Source organism: Triticum aestivum, chromosome 7A, assembly GCF_018294505.1.
Source record: "Triticum aestivum cultivar Chinese Spring chromosome 7A, IWGSC CS RefSeq v2.1, whole genome shotgun sequence".
Taxonomy (NCBI): Eukaryota; Viridiplantae; Streptophyta; class Magnoliopsida; order Poales; family Poaceae; genus Triticum; species Triticum aestivum.
The window spans coordinates 723,421,939-723,441,497 of NC_057812.1; the positions used below are offsets into that span (position 1 = coordinate 723,421,939).

General features: G+C 45.9%; 1 protein-coding gene and 1 long non-coding RNA gene across 5 annotated transcripts; one reads left to right on the forward strand and one right to left on the reverse strand.

Annotated features, from left to right (window-relative positions):
* The first annotated feature begins 1,841 nt into the window (after positions 1-1,841).
* LOC123149709 (putative receptor-like protein kinase At4g00960) lies at positions 1,842-18,240 on the forward strand. Of its 3 annotated transcripts, XM_044569418.1 has the most exons (10): positions 1,842-2,534; positions 3,425-3,573; positions 4,100-4,364; positions 4,571-4,790; positions 4,883-5,006; positions 14,515-14,727; positions 14,797-15,246; positions 17,711-17,731; positions 17,826-17,887; positions 17,991-18,240. In XM_044569418.1, exons 1-10 carry the CDS (start codon positions 2,531-2,533, stop codon positions 18,226-18,228), a joined length of 1,746 nt encoding a protein of 581 aa, XP_044425353.1. In that variant the 5' UTR covers positions 1,842-2,530; the 3' UTR covers positions 18,229-18,240. The 3 variants fall into 3 exon arrangements, with proteins under 3 accessions (XP_044425353.1, XP_044425352.1, XP_044425354.1); XM_044569417.1 differs by lacking the exon at positions 1,842-2,534 and having other exon boundaries at positions 2,548-3,573; XM_044569419.1 differs by lacking the exon at positions 1,842-2,534 and having other exon boundaries at positions 2,549-3,573; positions 17,833-17,887; positions 17,991-18,130.
* On the reverse strand, positions 6,852-9,311 carry LOC123149710 (uncharacterized). Of its 2 annotated transcripts, none has more exons than XR_006474816.1 (3): positions 8,884-9,311; positions 8,555-8,782; positions 6,852-7,197 (listed from the first exon to the last, which is right to left on the reverse strand). It is a non-coding gene; the product is annotated as an uncharacterized lncRNA (long non-coding RNA). The 2 variants fall into 2 exon arrangements; XR_006474815.1 differs by having other exon boundaries at positions 8,880-9,311.
* Positions 18,241-19,559: the final 1,319 nt, after the last annotated feature.

The following is a 19,559-nucleotide window of genomic DNA, read 5'->3' on the forward strand; positions in this document are numbered from 1 at the left end:
ACATAGTATTTTCTTAGGGGTCTTCTTGAGCTGTGCATCTTTTTAATTCCGTGGAAAAGGGGTAGACGGGCATTTTTAGCAATACATCAAATTAGGCTTTTTTAGCCATACTGTTATCTCAACTTTACAAGCATTATGTCATGTGTGTATTGACTTTGTTACAAATCTTACAATAATTTCTTTTATTTTGTATGTAATGCAGGGTTTTATTACAGCAGTGGACAATGTGTATCAGCTCCCGTTGGTGCTAAATATTTGTTGGCGCGTGAATGATTTTCTGGAGTCAACTTTGTTGGACAACTACCATATGCTGCTATAGAAAGGTACTCCTACTAGCGATCCAGTCAAACGTCAGTTCTCCATGGAATGCTGCTCCAGTAGGAAAAAACCTTTTTTAGCACTACATCAAATTAGGCTTTTAAACAACAGTAGCAGCACTGTTATCTCAACGTTACAAGCATCATGTTATGTGTGTATTTACTTTGGTACAAAGCTTACAATAATTTCTTTTATTTTGCATTTAATGCAGGGTTTTATTACTTCAGTGGACAATGTGTATCAGTTCCGTTTTTTGCTAAATATTTGTTGGCGCTTCAGTGATTTACCGCAGATAACTTTCTTGGACAACTACCATATGCTGCTATAGAAAGGTACTAGCGATCTAGCCAAACGTCGGTTCTCCATGGAATGGTGCTCTAATAGGAACAAACTTTTTTTCTGTTAGATTCATCATTGAATATATTTTTCACACCATATAGATTTGTCATTGTAAATGTACATATTGTTTTTTTTTACAAAGTTGGCCGCACTTTATAAGGTTTGGCTTCAGTCAAAGCTAACATGCAGAGTAAATATAAACAGATCGAGTATATTGCAAATAGAAATATAGTTAAAATGATGGCTGCCAAAAAAAAAACAGAACTTACATATTTTGGAAAGAAGTGAATATTTAAGCTCCTACGTAATGATTCGTCTTGAGACAAGTCAAGTCGTCCTTCTTTGTCCCATGCATGCGCATCTGTCATCTACAGGTCCTCTTTAATACTGGCACGTTGCGGTGCTCCCTTTGCATATATGTCGTCTTTAATTCTTCTTTACAGTTCACGTTGCGCTGCTCCCTTTGCTCCACTGTCCACTCCACTCCACCCACAGGCTGCAGCTAGCCAGCAAGCAAGGAGACGACTATTCATTCGGGCTAGTTCTTTTGCTGGCTTCTAGAATAAGCTGCAATAAACTGCCCCTCTACCCTGCTTATTCTAAAAGTTCAACCAAATTCATTTTTTAGAAGCCTGCTAACTAAGAGTTGACTAGCAGGCTTTTAAAAAAATAAACTTGGTTGAGCTTCTAGAATAAGCTAGATAGGGGGTAGCTTATTCTATAAGCCTAAAAAAGCTACCAAAAGAACTGGCCTGAATGCTCCTCTTCCGCCGCAGCTACTTCTTCTGATCTCTCAACGTCTCCTCCCAAGGTAAGTAGTTGACTACTACAGTACTATGTCGACTAGTCTAGCACTAGTCTAAGACTAGTCCGATTAGTAGTTGACGGATATTCCATGAAACATTAAAAGTACATATTTTATTTAGAAAAGAGGTTTTTCAGTGAAGTTTTACAGAAAGCTAGAATAATATCTGCCGGGCTTACAAGCTCTAGAGAAGTTCAACATAACAACCAAACAGAAATAAATCAAAAGAAATGAGCTTAATTATGTGCTCTCTATTATCAACACTAAACAAGGGAGTGTTTCCTCAACCGATTTCCATCAGCCAACACCCACTCGGTCCACCTGATTGGTAAGGCATAGCAAGAATATGGATCTTAGATAGCACTGCCTCTCTACGTGAAGGATATGTGATCTTTCATCGCCAGCTTTGTGACTAACATGCTTAGGAGAGGCACAGACTTTGCAATTAAAACCTTAAGTCCTAGAAAGCTAATACGTTAAGATGTAAAGAAGCACAAGACTGGCGATTAGTTGTCACATCCAAAAGTTCACTAATATTGTATGTTTAGGCAATGCTTACATTAGCCATGTTTGAAATTAGTTATTGTGGCCGACTTAGGCTCGGTCTATGGTTCCTGAACTTGATGGAGCTTGAGTGCTAACATGCAAAGCATTGAATGCTCTCAGCAATAGTAGGAAAATATATGCATGATTAGTTCCCGAAAGATTTCACATGTTGCAAAAATATATATAATGATTTCTTCAGGTTCTTCTGAAGCTGTGTTTTCGGTGTTGTGCCATAAAAAATAGGGCAGAGGTGCATATAGGGGTTCTCATGTAGTACCTCTCAGCCTTTCAGTTTCGATTTGCTTCTCATACCAATTATGTTGAGCACTAGATCACATTAGTCTTTACAACAACAACATCAATACTGTTATCTTATCTTTACAAGCATTATATTCATATCTATTTTGGCATAGTCTTACAGTAGCATCTTTTATTTTGCATTTATGCATTACAGGGTTTTATTACATCATTCGACATTGTGTAGCAGTTCTGCTTTGTTCTTTCTGACAAGCTAAGCCGCCAATGGGTATGCATGTTCTTGTTATTTCAATTGCTTTTGCTCATGAGAACTATTGATGTAAAACAAGTAAAACGTTAAAACAAATATAACGGTTCATTTTGGGAGAGTGGTTTTGGTACGTGCAAGACTAGGTGCATGAGTTTAGGATTTACATACTTGTACATCTTGAAGAAATAATTCTCAGAAATTCCATATGTGAGGATCGTGTTATAACATATGCACATGCAAAAATATTATGAAAAAAAATGGTTTGATATATCCTGCACCAAGAAAGCCAAAAGACTTAACTTACTTTATGTAGTTTACAATATTAACCACCTTTTCTTCTGCAGCACAGGCGGAGCAGAGGGCTAGGCAAAGTTTGGGGCTAGCCCAACCCAATAGCTATTTTCATGTCTTTCATTTGCAATTTCCAGAAAAGCTTTTCTAAAGGATGCTAGGCAAAGTTTGGGGCTAGCCCAACCCAGTAGCTATTTTCATGTCTTTCATTTGCAATTTCCAGAAAAGCTTTTCTAAAGGATTTTGGGCCTCGGCCCTTGTTTGCAGCTGGTGCATAAGTTTTAACATGATGCGCATAAATTACTTCTACAAAATTTCTTAAAATGCACATGTCTCCAAAGCATAACTTAGGCACACGCGAATGCAATGCACATCTGCATTTCCTTATTACGTTGAAAGAAGATCACGGTAGCATACTTAGAATAGCGTTGCCTTAAATGTTGGTTGTCACGCGAGTTATTTACTTGATAATTTTGTTGTAAAATTATTATGTGCTACTAGAGAAAGGTAGTAACTTAGTCATTTGGCAGTTCTTCATTCAATTTTGTTCTACTAGGAACACACTTTATTTATTGTTAGTGTTGAAAGTGCATAGCATGAAATGGATTATACATTAGATATACAGATGGATCATGAGGTCCTGGAGCATATACTTGATGGAAGAGAGAAGCCGAAAAATCTATCACTCGCACTTTTGAAGGATGTCACAGGAAATTTCTCGGGCGATCGAGAAATCGGCCACGGTGGATTTGCAACCGTTTATAAGGTGAAATTATATTTTAACACAAACTATGCATGTCATCTAGAGACCCCGCTTGGAATTGTTATATCGAGCAATACTTGAGGTAGCCAAACTATTTGAATACTCCGTGTTTCAACCTATTATAAGTATCACTGTATATACATATGTTGCATACTTCTCCAAGATACCAGTTGGTTTTAATGGTATATTAGTATATATTGAAGTCAGTCAGGCAGGCAGATTCTTTGTGTGGTATATTACGAAATTTCATTTCTTGGATAGGGACACATTGTGTCGCACACATGCACACATGCATTAATTGGGAAAACATTCTGCCGCCTTAAGTTGACCAGGGGGCCTCATATTTTTCCTAGCATTTGGGTGTGGTGGAGCAAGTGTAGTGTATTTCCAAGGGTGTGTACTTTGTGCTCTGTCGAAAAGAGTTGTGTCCATCAAGTGTTGTATACCAAACTTTCAGTATTATCTTTCTCGCACATCATATTAAATTTAGCTAAACACTTTTTAAAGGCTTACAAGAGATGTTAAACAGGGAGTGCTCCCAAATGGGAACTACGTTGCAGTAAAGAGGATAAAGAACATCCATTCAATCAATGAGACGTTGTTTTATCGCGAAGTTGACAGCCTGTTGAACATTGAACACGAAAATGTTGTACGGTTTCTTGGCTTCTGTGCTAGCACAGACCAGATAGCCATAGAAAAAGAAGGATCAAAAGAATTTATTTACGCAGAGGTAAGAGAAAGACTACTCTGCTTTGAGTATATCAGCAATGGAAGCCTGAAAAATTATATTACCGGTACGTCATTCTTGCATGTGATACAACTCTTATCTTTACTTATTTGTCCTTTTTTATTTTTAACTTACGTTCGACACATTTTACCCACAGTCAAGAAGTGAGATAGACTGGAACACAATATTAAAGGTCATTAATTGTGCAATCTAGCCTGCATAAATTAAATGTTTGAAACTTTCATGGCTCAATGCTACTTTTGCGTTATGCAGATGAATTAAGGGGACTTGAATGGAACACGTGTTATGAAATAATTAGAGGCATTTGTGAAGGTTTGTACCATCTGCACCGGGAAAAGCAAATTTATCATATGGATATGAAACCTGACAATATACTGCTAGATAATGATATGGTTCCGAAAATCACTGATTTTGGTTTATCGAGACTAGATGAAAAGTCACAAACCATGAGTGAAGACCGCTTCGGATCAGTGTAAGCTATGTATCAATATATCTGACTTTCTTGACATTTACTCTCACATTTTCTCATGCTCTAATGCATTAAAATACTGGCCTTTTATGTAGAGGATACTGTGCTCCAGAATACCTACAGCAGGGAAAGATGTCATTCAAATCAGACATGTACAGTTTGGGTGTTATAATTATTGAACTAGTGACAGGACAGAAGGCGATCCCCAACAATAATAATGTAAGAGGTCTTTATCTTGCCCTGCAGGCAAACTCTTTTTAGAAATATCCTAACTTCCACCTTGTATATTCTTTTGCCATTTTACTAAACCTACTTAATTTGCATTTTATGGTATTGTATGGCCTACATATCCAGTTAAATAATACATATTGAAAGAGAGGTATAAGCCATGTAATGGTCTTTCTCGAAAACATACAACGACGATCTCGGAAATTGATTCTGATGGATGATACCATCATGTCATGGCTCGAAACATTTATATTTCAGCCATGTGGGCTGAGTCACCGGCCATGTCCCTTCTTGGCTTCCCGGACTCCTTGGACCACTCTCGCTCTCCTATTCACGCTCTAAATCATGTGTAGTATACCATGCTATAGGTTATTAATATGTAACATTGGCGGGTTTAGGAAATACCCACACACGCAGAGGTTTCTTTTCCGCCTAGGGAACACAAGTTGTGTGCGTTATTTTTTTTAGGAGACCACATAAAGAGGGTAGAGAGCTCCTGCACATTCACATATAAGAAAGACTGGCCCAGCTTATGAAGAAAACTAGGCTAAAAACCATATAGAGTGTGGTTGATTAAAGGACGACCATGCAAAACCTGACAAGCGAGACAAACCCCCTAGCTAATCTAGCCCAGGAGCGTCATTTAGGAAATAGCAACAGTAGCAACCCAGCGCCACCAGCTTGTTGAATCACTCATGGCCTCTCGAAGTTGACAACACCGTCACCGGCCCAGGCTGACCTCTGTTGCCGAAGTTCATCGTCATCCGCAATGAGTTGTGAGCGAGTTCTTTTGCAACGTCTTCAAGGAAGAAAACAACACATGTGCACCATTGATCGCCGGCATTGATCGCCGTCGAAAAGTTATGATTTTGCCTCGAACTACACACGACCACCCTGTTGAACCTTGGGGAGGGGCTAGCCACACCAATAGCCATCTCTAGCTCCAAATCCGACATGTCCAACATGGGAGACGATGACGGGAAGGGAAGAAGGCCCCCGCTACTGCCCAGTCGCTGTCCACATCACTACTGGAATAAGGTACGTTGCCAACGGCCCAGGGCCGTCGGCATAGGACCAAAAACCGTCGGCATAGGGCTATGCCGACGGTGGCTGTCAGCATAACCCCGTCGGCAACTTGTACGTCGGCGTATCCCAAGGCGGCCGTCGGCATATAAAAACCGTCGGCATAGCTAGCTAAGCCGACGGTGTCCGTACAACCGTCGGCATACATCCACCATCGACAACGTTCTCCACCTGACGGCCGTCAACGACGCTACCGTTAAAACTGTGTCAATCATACGCCGACACGTGGCAGCACCTGAGAAGCCTTGGCACGAATCTATGCCGACGGTTAGGCCGTCAGCATAGTTTTGGGGCTATGCCGACGGCCTAACCATCGGCGTAGCTCCGTGCCACAACTGCCAAGGTGTTGCCACGTGTCAGCTAGGCCGACGATGTCGACGGCCTAACCGTCGGCATAGCTCCGCACCAGACTTCCCCGCTATTGCCACGTGTCGGCTGCTGGTAACACGAGGGCACTATGCCGACGGTTAGGCCGGCGGCCTAGTTATGCATTATTTTCTCTTTTTTTCCTATTTTTGTTGCTTTTCAATTCAAATAACAGCATCATCATCATCATCATCATCACAACAGAATAGATAAGATAATCATCACAACTTCATCATCATCGCAAGTCCAACATGATAAACATCATCACAGGTCCAACATAAAAGTAGGCATAGTCCTCGAGCATAGGTAAAAAAATTGCTGCTTTTGATTCTGCCCTGTAAATTAAAATAGCTACAGGGCCTATGTAGCCACATAACAGGATCATCATTAATTTCAAAATTTATATAACATCAAATCCATCATATAGTCCAAACAAAGTTCAGTCATATCCAACACGAGCACGACAAGTTCACACGGTCACCAAGACACCATATATCAGGTTCACATTATGTGCACCAATCAGCTTTTATTCCATTAACTAATTATATCACATATATGCACTTTAGTTTGTTAGAAACATAACCACCAAGACACCATACATCAGGTTCACAAATGGACAACTAAAAGATGTAAGTATGGGAGATGAGTTGTACAAAATGGAAGCTAAAACATCAAGTTGACAAGGATAGCTGGCTTCTTCGTTCCTTGTGAGTGTCGTCCTTTTGTTTGCTTCCTACAAAAGTTAAAGAATTCTCAATTACAATAGACTATCATAAGCTGCATTTTGTTTGCTTGTTTTCAATTTTCAAATATTCCATATGTGAGTACAGTACTTTTTTAAGGCATGCAATCCAAACACGTAACAATCGAAATAACAGTGTGAAAGCATCATATGAGAGACACATGTCAAGAAAAAAGGAATCTGATTTGGAAGATTTTACCTAAAATGCTTTTGACTTTTGACTCCTACAATGCAAGCAAATCAGTTTAGTAATTGTGGGTTTTTTTGATAATAACATAAGGGAGCAAATAGTTATTTGCTATAGTACTACTACTACTACTCCTGGCCCTGTCCTAAAGGTAAAAGGCAAGACAATACAGAGGCATCCATCCCTTGTTTATACAGTACTCCCTCTGTCCCATAATGTAAGATGTTTTTTGACACTAGTCTAGTGTCAAAAAACGTCCTACATTATGGGACGGATGGAGTAGCTTTTAACCTTTCATCTCTCCGAGGGGCATATAACTAGAATAATTATTGGAATGAACAAATGTGGAAACAGTTCATTATTTGTAAATAATTAGAATCGTTTGATATAAATTTCATCTTTCCGAGGGGCATATTACTTTAATATGAAGAAAAAGTCTCGCGTGGCAGAAGATTCACAAGCATTGCCAAGGACTACAAATAAAAGTACTTATTCAGTAATTAGTAGCAAAAAGTTTGAGAGACCATACATGCATATCTATAAGTAATTAGAAACAACAAGTTTAAGAGGTTAATTGCCTCAAATGGGTTTCAGTAAGGCACAAGACAAGAATCTAGCTATGTTCTCTGAATAAGCCAAAACGGAAGAACATTAAGAATTTACCATCACTCTGAAATGAAAACAGGAAAACATATACTGAATTACTCTCATTTTCTATGAATAAACGTATCAAACCTAGCTAACCCTCGGTTTCTAGAAAATAGGATAGATGCAGGCCAAATTGATTTTTAGTTATTGCTACTGTCTAGAGCTCGTAAAATCTTCCTTTTAACTAAAGCTCACCAAATAGTTCGATTCATAAATTCTTGAAGCTGAACATGGCATATTCATTCATGCTGCAGCCCAATAATACATGTATATATAAATGACTGAACCATCCACGTCTCTCTCTCTCTCTCTCTCTCTGAAACCGAATTGATCTCTTCTTCTTTCTGTTCTATACAAGTACGCACGAGTTAACTGAAACCCAAAGCACTCCGAGCTACAAGGACATATTCAGATTGGAGTGTCACCAAACTGTGGCAAACTAAACTAGCACATTGGATTTGATTGGCCCTAAAAGGCTAACTGCAAGCAAAGACTGGAGGAAGGAAGGATCACCGGTCGATGCTGCAGCAGCCCGCTGTTGAAGGCGTGGTGGTTCAGGCAGTGGAGGAAGACGAGGAGTAGAACATGCCACTGGTGGCCTGCTAGGTGCGCCCCTCCTCCTCGAGTGGGGCAAGGACGGCAGCCGCTAGGCTCGTCGAGCTCGGAATCCTATGGAAGGAAGGCCTCCGCGCCGCCCTGTCCCGAGATCCAGCGCTTCGACCCGTCCGCGTGATGGGTGACCTGCAGCAAGGGATTGAAAAAGAAGGTGAGTTAGGGTGAGGAGGGGAGGTTGGGCTGGCAGTTGCTGCGGATCCCGGCGAGGATGGAGAGGGTGTACCTACTTCAGCCACGCCGACGTGGGAGCCGCCAAATCCCTAGCCGTGGGTGAGGGTAGGGGCCATGCCCGGCGGATCTGGCCATACTGGATGAAGGCCCGGTGAGAGGGGAGCGCGGAAGCCTGCTGCGCCCCGGTGGAAATCGCCGGAACCCGCCGGCGTGGGCGGCGGCGATGGCATGGAGTCGCGTAGGGAGAGGGGGACTCGCGCGCGCGAGAGAGAGAGGATAAGCAAATCGAGCGGGTGGAGAAGGTAGATCAGCTCGAGGGGGAGCAGTAGGTGGCAAGTACGGCAGCGAAGCATGCCGGCAGTGGCCGGAATCGAGCGGCGGCGCCAGCGGCGGAGACAGAGGGGATCGGGCAGGAGAGCTGAGAGAGATATCGAGGGAGAAGTGAGAGAGAGATGGATGGATTGGGTGGGTTTTTTTTTTCTTTTCTTTAGGTGGATGGATGGATGTGGGATGGAGAGATAGATGGATGGATGGATGTGGATGGATGGATGTGCGCCATGTCATCAATCCAAGGCATAAGTGTTTCCACCAATGACAAGTAACCTCTTACAATTGTGTTTTTTCCTTTCGTTTTTCTTATTTTTCTTTAACCTCTTATTCCGGTTAACACTTAACCACGAAGCCGGTGGTTGCCGGATAGCCGACGCCCAAAACCCTAGGGTCGCGGGTGAGCGGTGGTGGTCACGAGTGGTGAATCCCTCCATGAGAGATGCATGTTGCACAGCTCTTCCGACTCAAAATCATTGCTTAGTGGAGGAGGAGCGGCGGGTGACGCCACCCGAAGCTGAACCCGCGAAGTCATGTATTGGTGGGTTGTGAGGTAGTCACATGGACATACTTGGGTGGAAGAAGGATGGCTATGATGGTTACAGTAGATTGGTTGTCTGATGGTCACACAGACCATCTCTCTGGCTTGCCTCGTCGCCCTCGATGACGGCACATGCGGCGTTCCTCACCACAAGATTCTCTCCGGATCGATCCGACGTGGCCGTCCCCCCCCCCCTCCAAGTGCCGGCGGCAGAGCCGTCCGTGAAGGGGATCAAACTCTGAAGCCACGTGCTAGGTGTTTCCCCTCATCCAAGTGACGGCGACGCTGCCGTCCGTGGAGGGGGGCACACCTCGCAGTCCCAAGAAGGGCGTCTACGCATGCCACAACACTTTCACACATGCATGAGGACCTGATGCGGTGTTCCGGTTGCATGGCTACACCCGGAAGGCCACCACGAAGCCCCGTTGATCAGGACATCTAGCCCTTTGACTTTCGCCGGACGGGCTTTAACCAGTGGACTCTTCCACCTGGTTGCGATACGTCAGCCCATAGGAACATCCCCAAACACGGTCTGGACCCAACCCATCACTAGATTCCCTCCAGCTCGACCCGACTCGCATGTTTCCACTCATCCAAGTGACGGCGGCGTTGCCGTCCGTGGAGGGGGGCCACACCCCGGAGCCCCAAGACGGGCGTCTACGCATGCCACTTCACTTTCACACATGCATCAAGACCCGATGCGGTGTTTTGGTGGCACAGCTACACCCGGAAGGCCACCACGAAGCCTCGTTGTGTAGGAGATCTAGCCGTTTGACTTTCACCGGACGGGCTTTGACCAGCCCATAGGAACATCGCCGAACACGGTTTGGACCCAACCCACCACTAGATTCCCTCCGGTTCTACCCGACCCGCACGATTCCCCCTCCAAGTGACGGCGGCAGTGCCGTTTTTGGAGGGGGGTCAAACCCCGGAGCCCTAAGACAGGCGTCTACGCATGCCACATCACTTCCACACATGCATCAGGACCCGATGCGGTGTTTCGGTGGCATAGCTACACCCGAAAGGCCACCATGAAGCCCCGTTGATCAGGAGATCTATCCCTTTGACTTTCGCCGAGCGGGCTTTGAACAATTGACTCTTCCACCTGGTTGCGATAGGTCAGCCCATAAGAGCATCCCCGCACACGGTATGGACCCAACCCACCAATATATTCCCTCCAGTTCTACCGGACCCACGCGATTCCCCCCTCCAAGTGACGGCGGCACTGCCGTCTGTGGAGGGGGGCCTAACCTCGAAGCCCCAAGATGGGCATCTCTACACATGCCACATCACTTTCACACATGCATCAGGAGCTATGCGATGTTTCGGTGGCATAGCTACACCCGGAGGCCACCCTGAATCCCCGTTGACCAGGAGATCTAGCCCTTTGACTATCGCCGGATGGGGCTTTGACCAGTAGACTCTTCTACCTGGTAGTGATAGGTCAGCCCATAGGAACATCCCCGAACACGGTATGGACCCAACCCACCGCTAGATTCCCTCCGGTTCTACTGGACCCACATGATTCCCACCTCCAAGTGACAGCAGCACTGCTGTCCGTGGAGGGGGGCCACACCCAGGAGCCCCAGATGGGCATCTATGCATGCCACATGACTTTCACACATGCATCAGGACCCGTGCGATGTTTCGGTGGCATAGCTACACCCGAAAGGCCACCCCGAATCCCCGTTGACCAGGAGATCTAGCCCTTTGACTATCGCCGGACGGGCTTTGACCAGTGGACTCTTCCACCTACTTGCCATAGGTTAGCCCATAGGAACATCCCCGAAGACGGTCTGGACCCAACCCGCCACTAGATTCGCTCCGGCTCGACCCGATGCGCACGACCCCCCCCTCGAAGCGACGCCGCACTGCCGTCCGTGGAGGGGGGCCACACCCCGGAGCCCAAGATGTGCGTCTTCGCATGCCACATCACTTTCAGACATGCATCAGGACCCGGTGAGGTGTTTCGGTGGCATTGTTACCCCCCAAGCCTCCCAGCCGACCTAACCCTAGACCAGTTGACCTGATTATCTAGCCCTTGACTTTCACAGGACGGGCTTGGACCAGTGGACTCTTCCACCTAGTTGCGGTTGGTCAGCCCATAGGAACATCCCCGAACAAGGTCTGGACCCAACCCACCAATAGATTACCTCCGCTTCTACCCGACGCGCACGTCCCCCACTCGAAGTGACGGTGGCACTGCCGTCCGTGGAGGGGCCACACCCCGAGCCCCAATACAGGTGTCTACGCATGCCACATTACTTTCAGACATGCATGAGGACCCGTGTGATGATACGGTGGCATAGCTACACCCCGAAGGCCACCCGGCCGGACTAAACCCTAGCCTCGTTGACCCGACGATCTACCCCTTTGACTTTCGTCGGACGGGCTTTGAGCAGTGGACTCTTCCACCTGGTTGCGATAGGTCAGCCCATAGGAACATCCCCGAACATAGTCTGGACCCAACCCACCACTAGATTCCCTCTGGCTCGACCCGCCCCGCATGTTTCCCCATAGGAGCTAGCTTAATGTTGTGAACTGGGCCCTGTTAGAAGTGTAGGCTATAAGCTCTAATCGAGTGTGCGCCAAGAGGTTAGTAGCCTATATCACTGAAATAGCATTTTGCTTCTCGCATGAGAAATGTTGAATGCATGCACAGAAGCATTTTTATTTTTCTCAAAAAATTAGTACACTGTAGAAAAAATATCACGCATGGCAATATTGTTGTTCACTTGAGAGAAATATTCAAACAACCAGAAGGAAATTTAGTTTTAGATTTACATTTTATTTTAATTTTCTTTAATGGTTCATTAATTTATTTAAAGCATTTTGCGGTCGAGAACACACAAATGAAATAGTTTTCATAAGAAAACGCTGACAGTTTGGAAAGTTGAAAATTATAACATCAAACTAATTTTATCTATATTTTAAGTTTGAATTTGAAAAAATAAAAGATTTTACAAACACGTCAATAACATTTATTTTTGGAATAGAACTATTTTTTTCAAATGCATTCTTCATATAGAAATTCATTGTGCTACCGTGATTTGATACGAATTGTAAAAAACATAATAATCTAACGTGCTCACGTACAAATTACTAGTTTACTAAGTACAATGACCTATATGCAAAAGTACATGAGGTTAACAAACTCAAAAGTAAAAACAAGCCGGATATACATAATCTATGGAAAATTCTGCCCCAAATTCATATATAATTTGTGTATCTTTCAGTTTATATAAATTAGATTTAAATTAATTCAAATCTAAAGTTTAAAAATGTAAAATGAGAAATAAAAAACATATAATAGGTATGCCGACGGCATGGCCGTCGGCATATATAGGTGCCACGTGGTTTTTTGCTGAACAAAAAAATTATTTTACATAGATATGCCTACGGCATGGCCGTCGGCGTAGATAGGCCACATGGCATTTCCTGAACTAAAAAAGTTTCATAGCTATGCCGACGGCCACCGTTAGGGCCGTCGGCATAGTTTTGACGGCGTCAACCCGCCGTCTGAGCCAGGGTCAGCGGGCCCATGTATGTGTCGACGGTCTTTCTACGCCGACGGCCCCCGTCGGCATAGTGGAAGATACGCTGACGGCCTTTCTACGCCGACGGCCCCCGTCAGCATAGACGGAGGTATGCCGACGACTTTTCTAAGCCTACGGTCTTCCTGCGGCCGTCGGCACACTGTCATCTATGCCGACGGGGGCCGTCGGCGTAGATAAAGCCGTCGGCAGCAACAATTATTCTGGTAGTGTATGGTCGGTGGGTGAGTATGGATGTAGAAGGGCGGTGCCAACGGGAGGGTCCCCGGGCTCCTCTACTATCTCCTGCCTCAAACCCGACATGGGGGGCCATGACGGTTGTGACAGTGCGGGGGATGACGGTGACGACGGTGGCGTCCACGAGCGACGGCTGCTGCTTGTCCCCGAGGTTGTGTCTATGGCGGCGGCGGAACCGCGGACTGGCGTCCACACATTTGAGGGTGTTCCGGATCAGCGGACAACGACGGAGGGTGCGGGCACGTGGCTGGCCCATGGGCTTGTTTTTGCTTCGTCGATGATGAAAACAGTCAACACTGAAGTTTAATCACTTTGGGCGCAAAAACCGTCAGTGGCGGGGTTTAGGCGCCCATCAGTGATGTATGAATCTGTAGTAGTGAGTGTTAGCATAACCTTATCTCCAATGCAGTCTGGTAAGTGAGTTAGTGTTTGAGTTCTAGCGCTTGCCGTATTACAACAAGTATTCTTGGAGGCGAGGATGATAAGCAAAGGTCGTATTATACAAAGGTCGTACTACTCCAACAAGTATTCTGGTTTTCCGTGTATGGCGTGGGTGCCACGCTCTATTGAAGACGTCGTTGTGGTTCTTCTCTCCGTGTCAGGGCTCCGGGTGAAGACCTTTGTCCAGTGTGGACTCGGCAGCGGCGACGCTTTTCGCCGTTCTCCCTCTTGAGAGCGTTGCCGTGGAGCCTAGGTGTGCTAGGTCGTAGCGTGGGGGTGTTTAGTTCGTCCGGTGCTTGTTGTTGGTAGCATAGCCGCATGCATCCTACGTGTGCCGGATATCTCAGGATCGGCTTTGTAAGAGGGCTACCTCACCATTTTGTATTGTTCGGCTGTGCACTGTTCGGATGTTGTTTTATTTATAAAGCGGGGCGAAAGCCTGTTTCAAAAGGTTGGAGAAAGTTGATCCATCCCGATGTGTCCGTTTGTAGAACATAGGAATTTTAGCACCACGGTCATCGTCTCGACACTTGAGTTTTTTTGTTAAACATTTTGACTTATTCAATGTCACATTTGTACAATGACAAGTACTTAGGAGATGGAGGCACAGATGGAAGAAAACAGGGAAGGAAACACCATTGGTTTACCAACAAGTAGCAAAATGCCTCGAAATTGGGTTACTATGCCAGCAAATTGAGCCATCCAAACGGCCTTATATATGGGATATGATACATGTTATTAGAGAAACTGAAGGTGCTAATGGAAAAATCAGCAATTCCTATGAACATACATTTGGACAGGTAAGTTTGTATGGTCCCCACTTTTTTCTTTCTTTCTTCTTCTTCTTAACACCTGCTCTTTTACTGCAGATAAGCCCTTACTCGGAAGATGATATGCTTGGAATTGAGCCACTCCAACTACATTTTCCTTTTGAGCTTAACAAACAGATGTCATGTGCACTTCAGCTAACCAATGAGATGGACTGTTACATTGCCTCCCACGTTGAAAATACGAGCCCGGTGTCATACAACACACAGCCACAGAAAGGCATTATGCCTCCACGATCCAAGTGTAATGTCGAAATAACATTGCAACCGCAGGGCCAGGCTCTGAGAGATCGTGCCAATGAATTTGTTGTATGGAGCACCACAGTGAATGGTGGCCTTATAGTTGAGGATATAACTATAAACATGTTCATTAAAGAGGCAGACAACGTGGTTGATGAGGTGAATTTAGATGTCGTTTTTGACGGTGGTGAGCCACAAGAAGCAAGTAAGAAAACAAGCGAGCCACAAGAAGCAAGTAAGAAAACTAGCGAGGTGAGTTGTCTAAGAATACTAACTTGCAAAGCTTTGTCTATTCAATTAGTGTCCAGTGGGCACGATCTCTTATTGCAGTTATAGAGTGCCAAATTGATAGACGTTCACATCAAAATTCATTTACTTATGCTTTGTAGTAGAACTGAACTTTGTGGTTTAGTAAATGAAACTGAAGAGATATTGCTTTCTTAAACAAATAAAAGATGTCCAGATCAACTTGATTTTAAAATTATTTTAATTTAGCAATATAATCAGTATATTAGATTGGCTTGCACATCTTTTCCTTTTTATTTTCATGAAGTATTAAATCAAGAATGAAAAAACACCGCTCACGTCGCTCCTTGCCGGGGGCGGGGGGGGGGGGGGGGGGGGGCTTTTTTGTGCAACCCTGGCCGCAGCCACCGCTATCCCATCTTGTCCTGCCCAGCTCGTCACCGCCGAAGGAAGCCGACAGGCGAAATCAGTGTAGGCTGCTCGCTGCGGGGAGCCCTCCGGCTAGGGAGCGGCAGCGACCTTAAACGGTGTGCGCCCCGGCAGATCCTAGACTAGGGGCAGGGGCAGCATGGTGGTGATGGTGGATCTGGCCCTATTCCGGTCTGCAACGACTAGGGGACGGGTTCTGGTCGATAGGTGGCGTGACGTCTTTTCGCATCTTGGTCGTGGGGGGCATATGGCGGCGGTGACTTGTGCCACGGGGTTGCATCGGAGTGGATCACGCCTGATCCGATGAGGGTCGGCCTTCCCTATGGCATACACGTCTCGGCCTTCATGATCCCTTCGGCACGGGTACAGATGGTGATGCCACCGATGGAGCCGGTGGCTACGGTAGCTTGGCCGGTGAGGCCATCGGAGGTGACACATGTGATGGGGCCATGCGGCCCCGCATGATAGACTACCCTTCACTTCCCACCCACAAACCAGCGGGTATATGTCGTCTTCCGGTGACGGTCTGGGTGTGCTTCATATCAGCATAGGTAGATCTGACGTCTCAGCAAATGCCCGATTTGTCGGCTTAATCCCGGTCCACATTTCTGCTGCTGATTGGGACATTGTAGCAAGAATTCTTCATGGCAAGTTGGTGATGGTAACTATGTGGGCTTCTCTTGCGGTGGTCCTCTTAGATTACCCGGCCTCGAGTTTCGGGGATAAAATCCTAGGCCTGGCCTTCATTGGTTGTACCTGGCAGTGGTGGTTTGCGCTCCCTTGTTGAAGGCACTATCTAGAGTCTGCTCGAACTTTCTCCCCTGGGTGAAAACCAAGGATCTAACATATATGGCTGGATCTGGCGACGACAGCATTCATGTTGTTTCCTTCCTGGAGGCATTGCTATTGGGCACCTTCTCATAGTCTTTGTGCCGCCTATGGCAGTGGTAGTTGTTGATGTTGTGCTGCAGTGGCCAGTGGGTTGCTCGCCTTGCCTTGGCCTTTACATGTCCCTTTTTTGTTTTCTCTTTTTTTTTTCTTTTTGGCAGTGTGCATCCTCGATATCTCGACTAGCTCTAGATATCATGTTGTTGTAGATGCTGGGTGTAATTAGTATCATCTTGATATTAATATATTACCCTTTATCGAAAGAATAACTGTAGTTGACAAGTCATAATTTTGTTTGTTGACAAGTCTCACCAGTTGTGTAAGTGTGAGTGCGCGCATGCATCGGCACGGGACAGCCACCGGGATGGATGTGAGATCGCTAAACTTAGAAATAAAACTTTTTTGCAAAAGGTTTGTTTAGTTAATTATCGGCTAGTACAGAAACTTGTGTGTAATGAATAATGGTGCAAGTAAGATTAACAGTATGACAGAAATTTAATGAAGACAGATGTCAGAAAGGGCAATGACGGCATTAGAGGCCTGATATTTGGAGTAACCATTTTTTTTCGCTCAGCCCGGATAACCGAACTATTGGTTGTCAGGGGTGTTTCATCCTTGTTTCGCTCAACCTCTTTGTCTGTCATGTTAGCCGCTAGGATTAATAAAGTTTATCAGGATTTAGGACACTACAGAATATATACGGTATCTTACATTTTGTTTTACCTAATGAAATGGAATGTTTCAGAAGGCACGGAATAGATATAAACTTGAATAGTTGAAGTATTGGTTACGATTCAATGGCCGGTCAATAATTACGTAGCCATGACAAAATAGTTCATCTGAGAAGTTTGAATAGTATCAGCGTGACGTACTACTGCTTATTTGGAGAAGAAATCGTTTTAGATAAAAATAAATAAAGAAATGATATAACCAAAGTTTGTTGTGCCAATTAGCCCACCGATGACTAAATGCTGCTAAATGAGCAAAGTCAATTGATGATTCGAAATGACCAACAAAGAGATCCCCGCTAGATTCAGTTATGAGGCCAATTGCGTTGTGTCATTGGAATAATAATGCTGCTTATGTGACGACTTGAATTCTACTGATGCTTTCTTTTGTCTCTCTTTTTCTTCCTGCATTGACGATGTAGCAGACAATCCCACCTTTAATGCAGGTATGGGCTTTTGGGTTTTCATTTTCTTCTCTTCCCCAGATCTCCCATCTTGGTGGTGGTTTCTCTATTGTTGACATGAATTTTGTTTGGCTAGATCATAGATAATGGTGAAGTTCAGACGATCGATTCTATAGATGCAGATCTGACAGAGCCATTGTAAGTGCGTAAAATAATATGGGCCTTTGAATATTGAAACCTCCTTTTCAACTGAGTGCACTGGATCCGATTATCCTGCGTTTAATACCTTATTATCATACAGGATTATAACAAGTCACTCAGATGGCAGTGGAAGAGCTGCTTGCTGCTGCGGAAGTCTACGTGAGGCTGCTGCTTGCTGCTGCGGTAGTCTATGTGAGGCTGCTGCTTACTGCTGCCCCTATGCTGCTTGTTGGTGCTGCGGCTGTGCTGTTGCTTTCTGTCTTTCACATTTTAGCCATGCTGCTGCTGCTGCTTGCTGTTGCTTGTCCTGCCTGATGCGTCGTTTGTCACACAGTTAATATCATCTACGAATCTACGATACATAAACTTGCACGATGAGTACAGATCCATACACAAACTTGCAAAATAACACAGATTGGTCACTTAGCTCTGGTTACGGGTACAGATTCATACAAGAGAGTCCGAATCTGAACAGGGCATGGCACGCTTGAGCCGTTTGACTCCCTGCGGTGGTGACCATCTGGCGCTGCGGACGGGATCGGGAGGGCGGCGGTGATGTAAATGTCCTATTTATCGACGTTAAACCCGTCTGCAGCACGATGCGTTCCCGCTGTCGTCAAACTGCTTCACTGAACCCGGACGCCACTAGTGCCCAGCCGATGACCTGAACAAGAGCACCACTCGAGCCGCCTCGCTTGCGCCAACTGCCATGCACGCGGCGTAGGGGGCTCGTCCGTGCCGGCTGTTTGATGCATGCGGCCGTGCGCAAGTTGTTGCTTGCTGCCGCTGTGTACACATGCTACTGCTTGCTGTTGCTGCGTTCTTCCCGAGGTGATTCCTCCCCTCTCCTCCACTTCTCCACCCCTCCCCTGCAAACTCTAGGGCCACAGCCGGCGGCCTTCTTCCTCCTCGCTTCAGTTCACTGCGTTCCTGTACTTTGACACCGCCTGCACATCGACATGGACATGGTCGCCATGGAGAAAAATTTTGCTGGATAAAATTTTGTAGGCTGTAGAAGCAGTAACTAGTGATTGAATCGATTAGAGTTTTTGTCCAAGGACTCAACAGCCGGCACGGAGACAGAGAAGGGTGGAGATGGCCGAATCGACACGTCTCTCTGGCGACGCGGTGGGCGAACCCGAAACACAGCGATGGCCGGCGTGGTTCGCTGTGGATCTCAGGACGGCGAGGGTTCTCAGGTACCACCACGACGAGGTGGTCCTGAGCTCGCGCCCGGCGAGGGTGCATCTCGTCGACGATCGGGGGTACACGGCAGACGTACGTACTGGGGGAGGGATCGTGCTGGTCCCTGGTGCTACGATCGTGTTCCCCTGCCACGTTGCGTATATCGAGGGGGAGGCCCCGGACGGGGGTGGTGCCTCGGGAGCCGGCGAGGGAGGAAATGCGGCCGGTGGGGGATTAAATTCGGGAGACACTTGTGAGCTCGCTCCGAATTCCCCTCGTCTCCCACCTCTTCTCCCTCACACCCCATCTACTCCTTCGCTCACAGACGCCCGCGGCGGAGATGGTGGAGATCGACGAGGAGAAGATGCAGAGGTTCGCAGGCAGGGACGCGCGCCTGCGAGCCCGTCTGAGGGAGATTGGATCGTGGTACACAAGCAAGCGAGAGAGATCGCTCTTCGGACGCCGCGGGCACAAGCATCCGCTG

Coding starts and splice junctions, on each gene's coding strand:
- LOC123149709 (XM_044569417.1), top strand. CDS start 3,409: ATGGATTATACATTAGATATACAGATGGATCATGAGGTCCTGGAGCAT. Junction 4,365..4,570: donor CCTGAAAAATTATATTACCG/GTACGTCATTCT, acceptor TGCGTTATGCAG/ATGAATTAAGGGGACTTGAA. Junction 5,007..14,514: donor CGATCCCCAACAATAATAAT/GTAAGAGGTCTT, acceptor GTACAATGACAA/GTACTTAGGAGATGGAGGCA.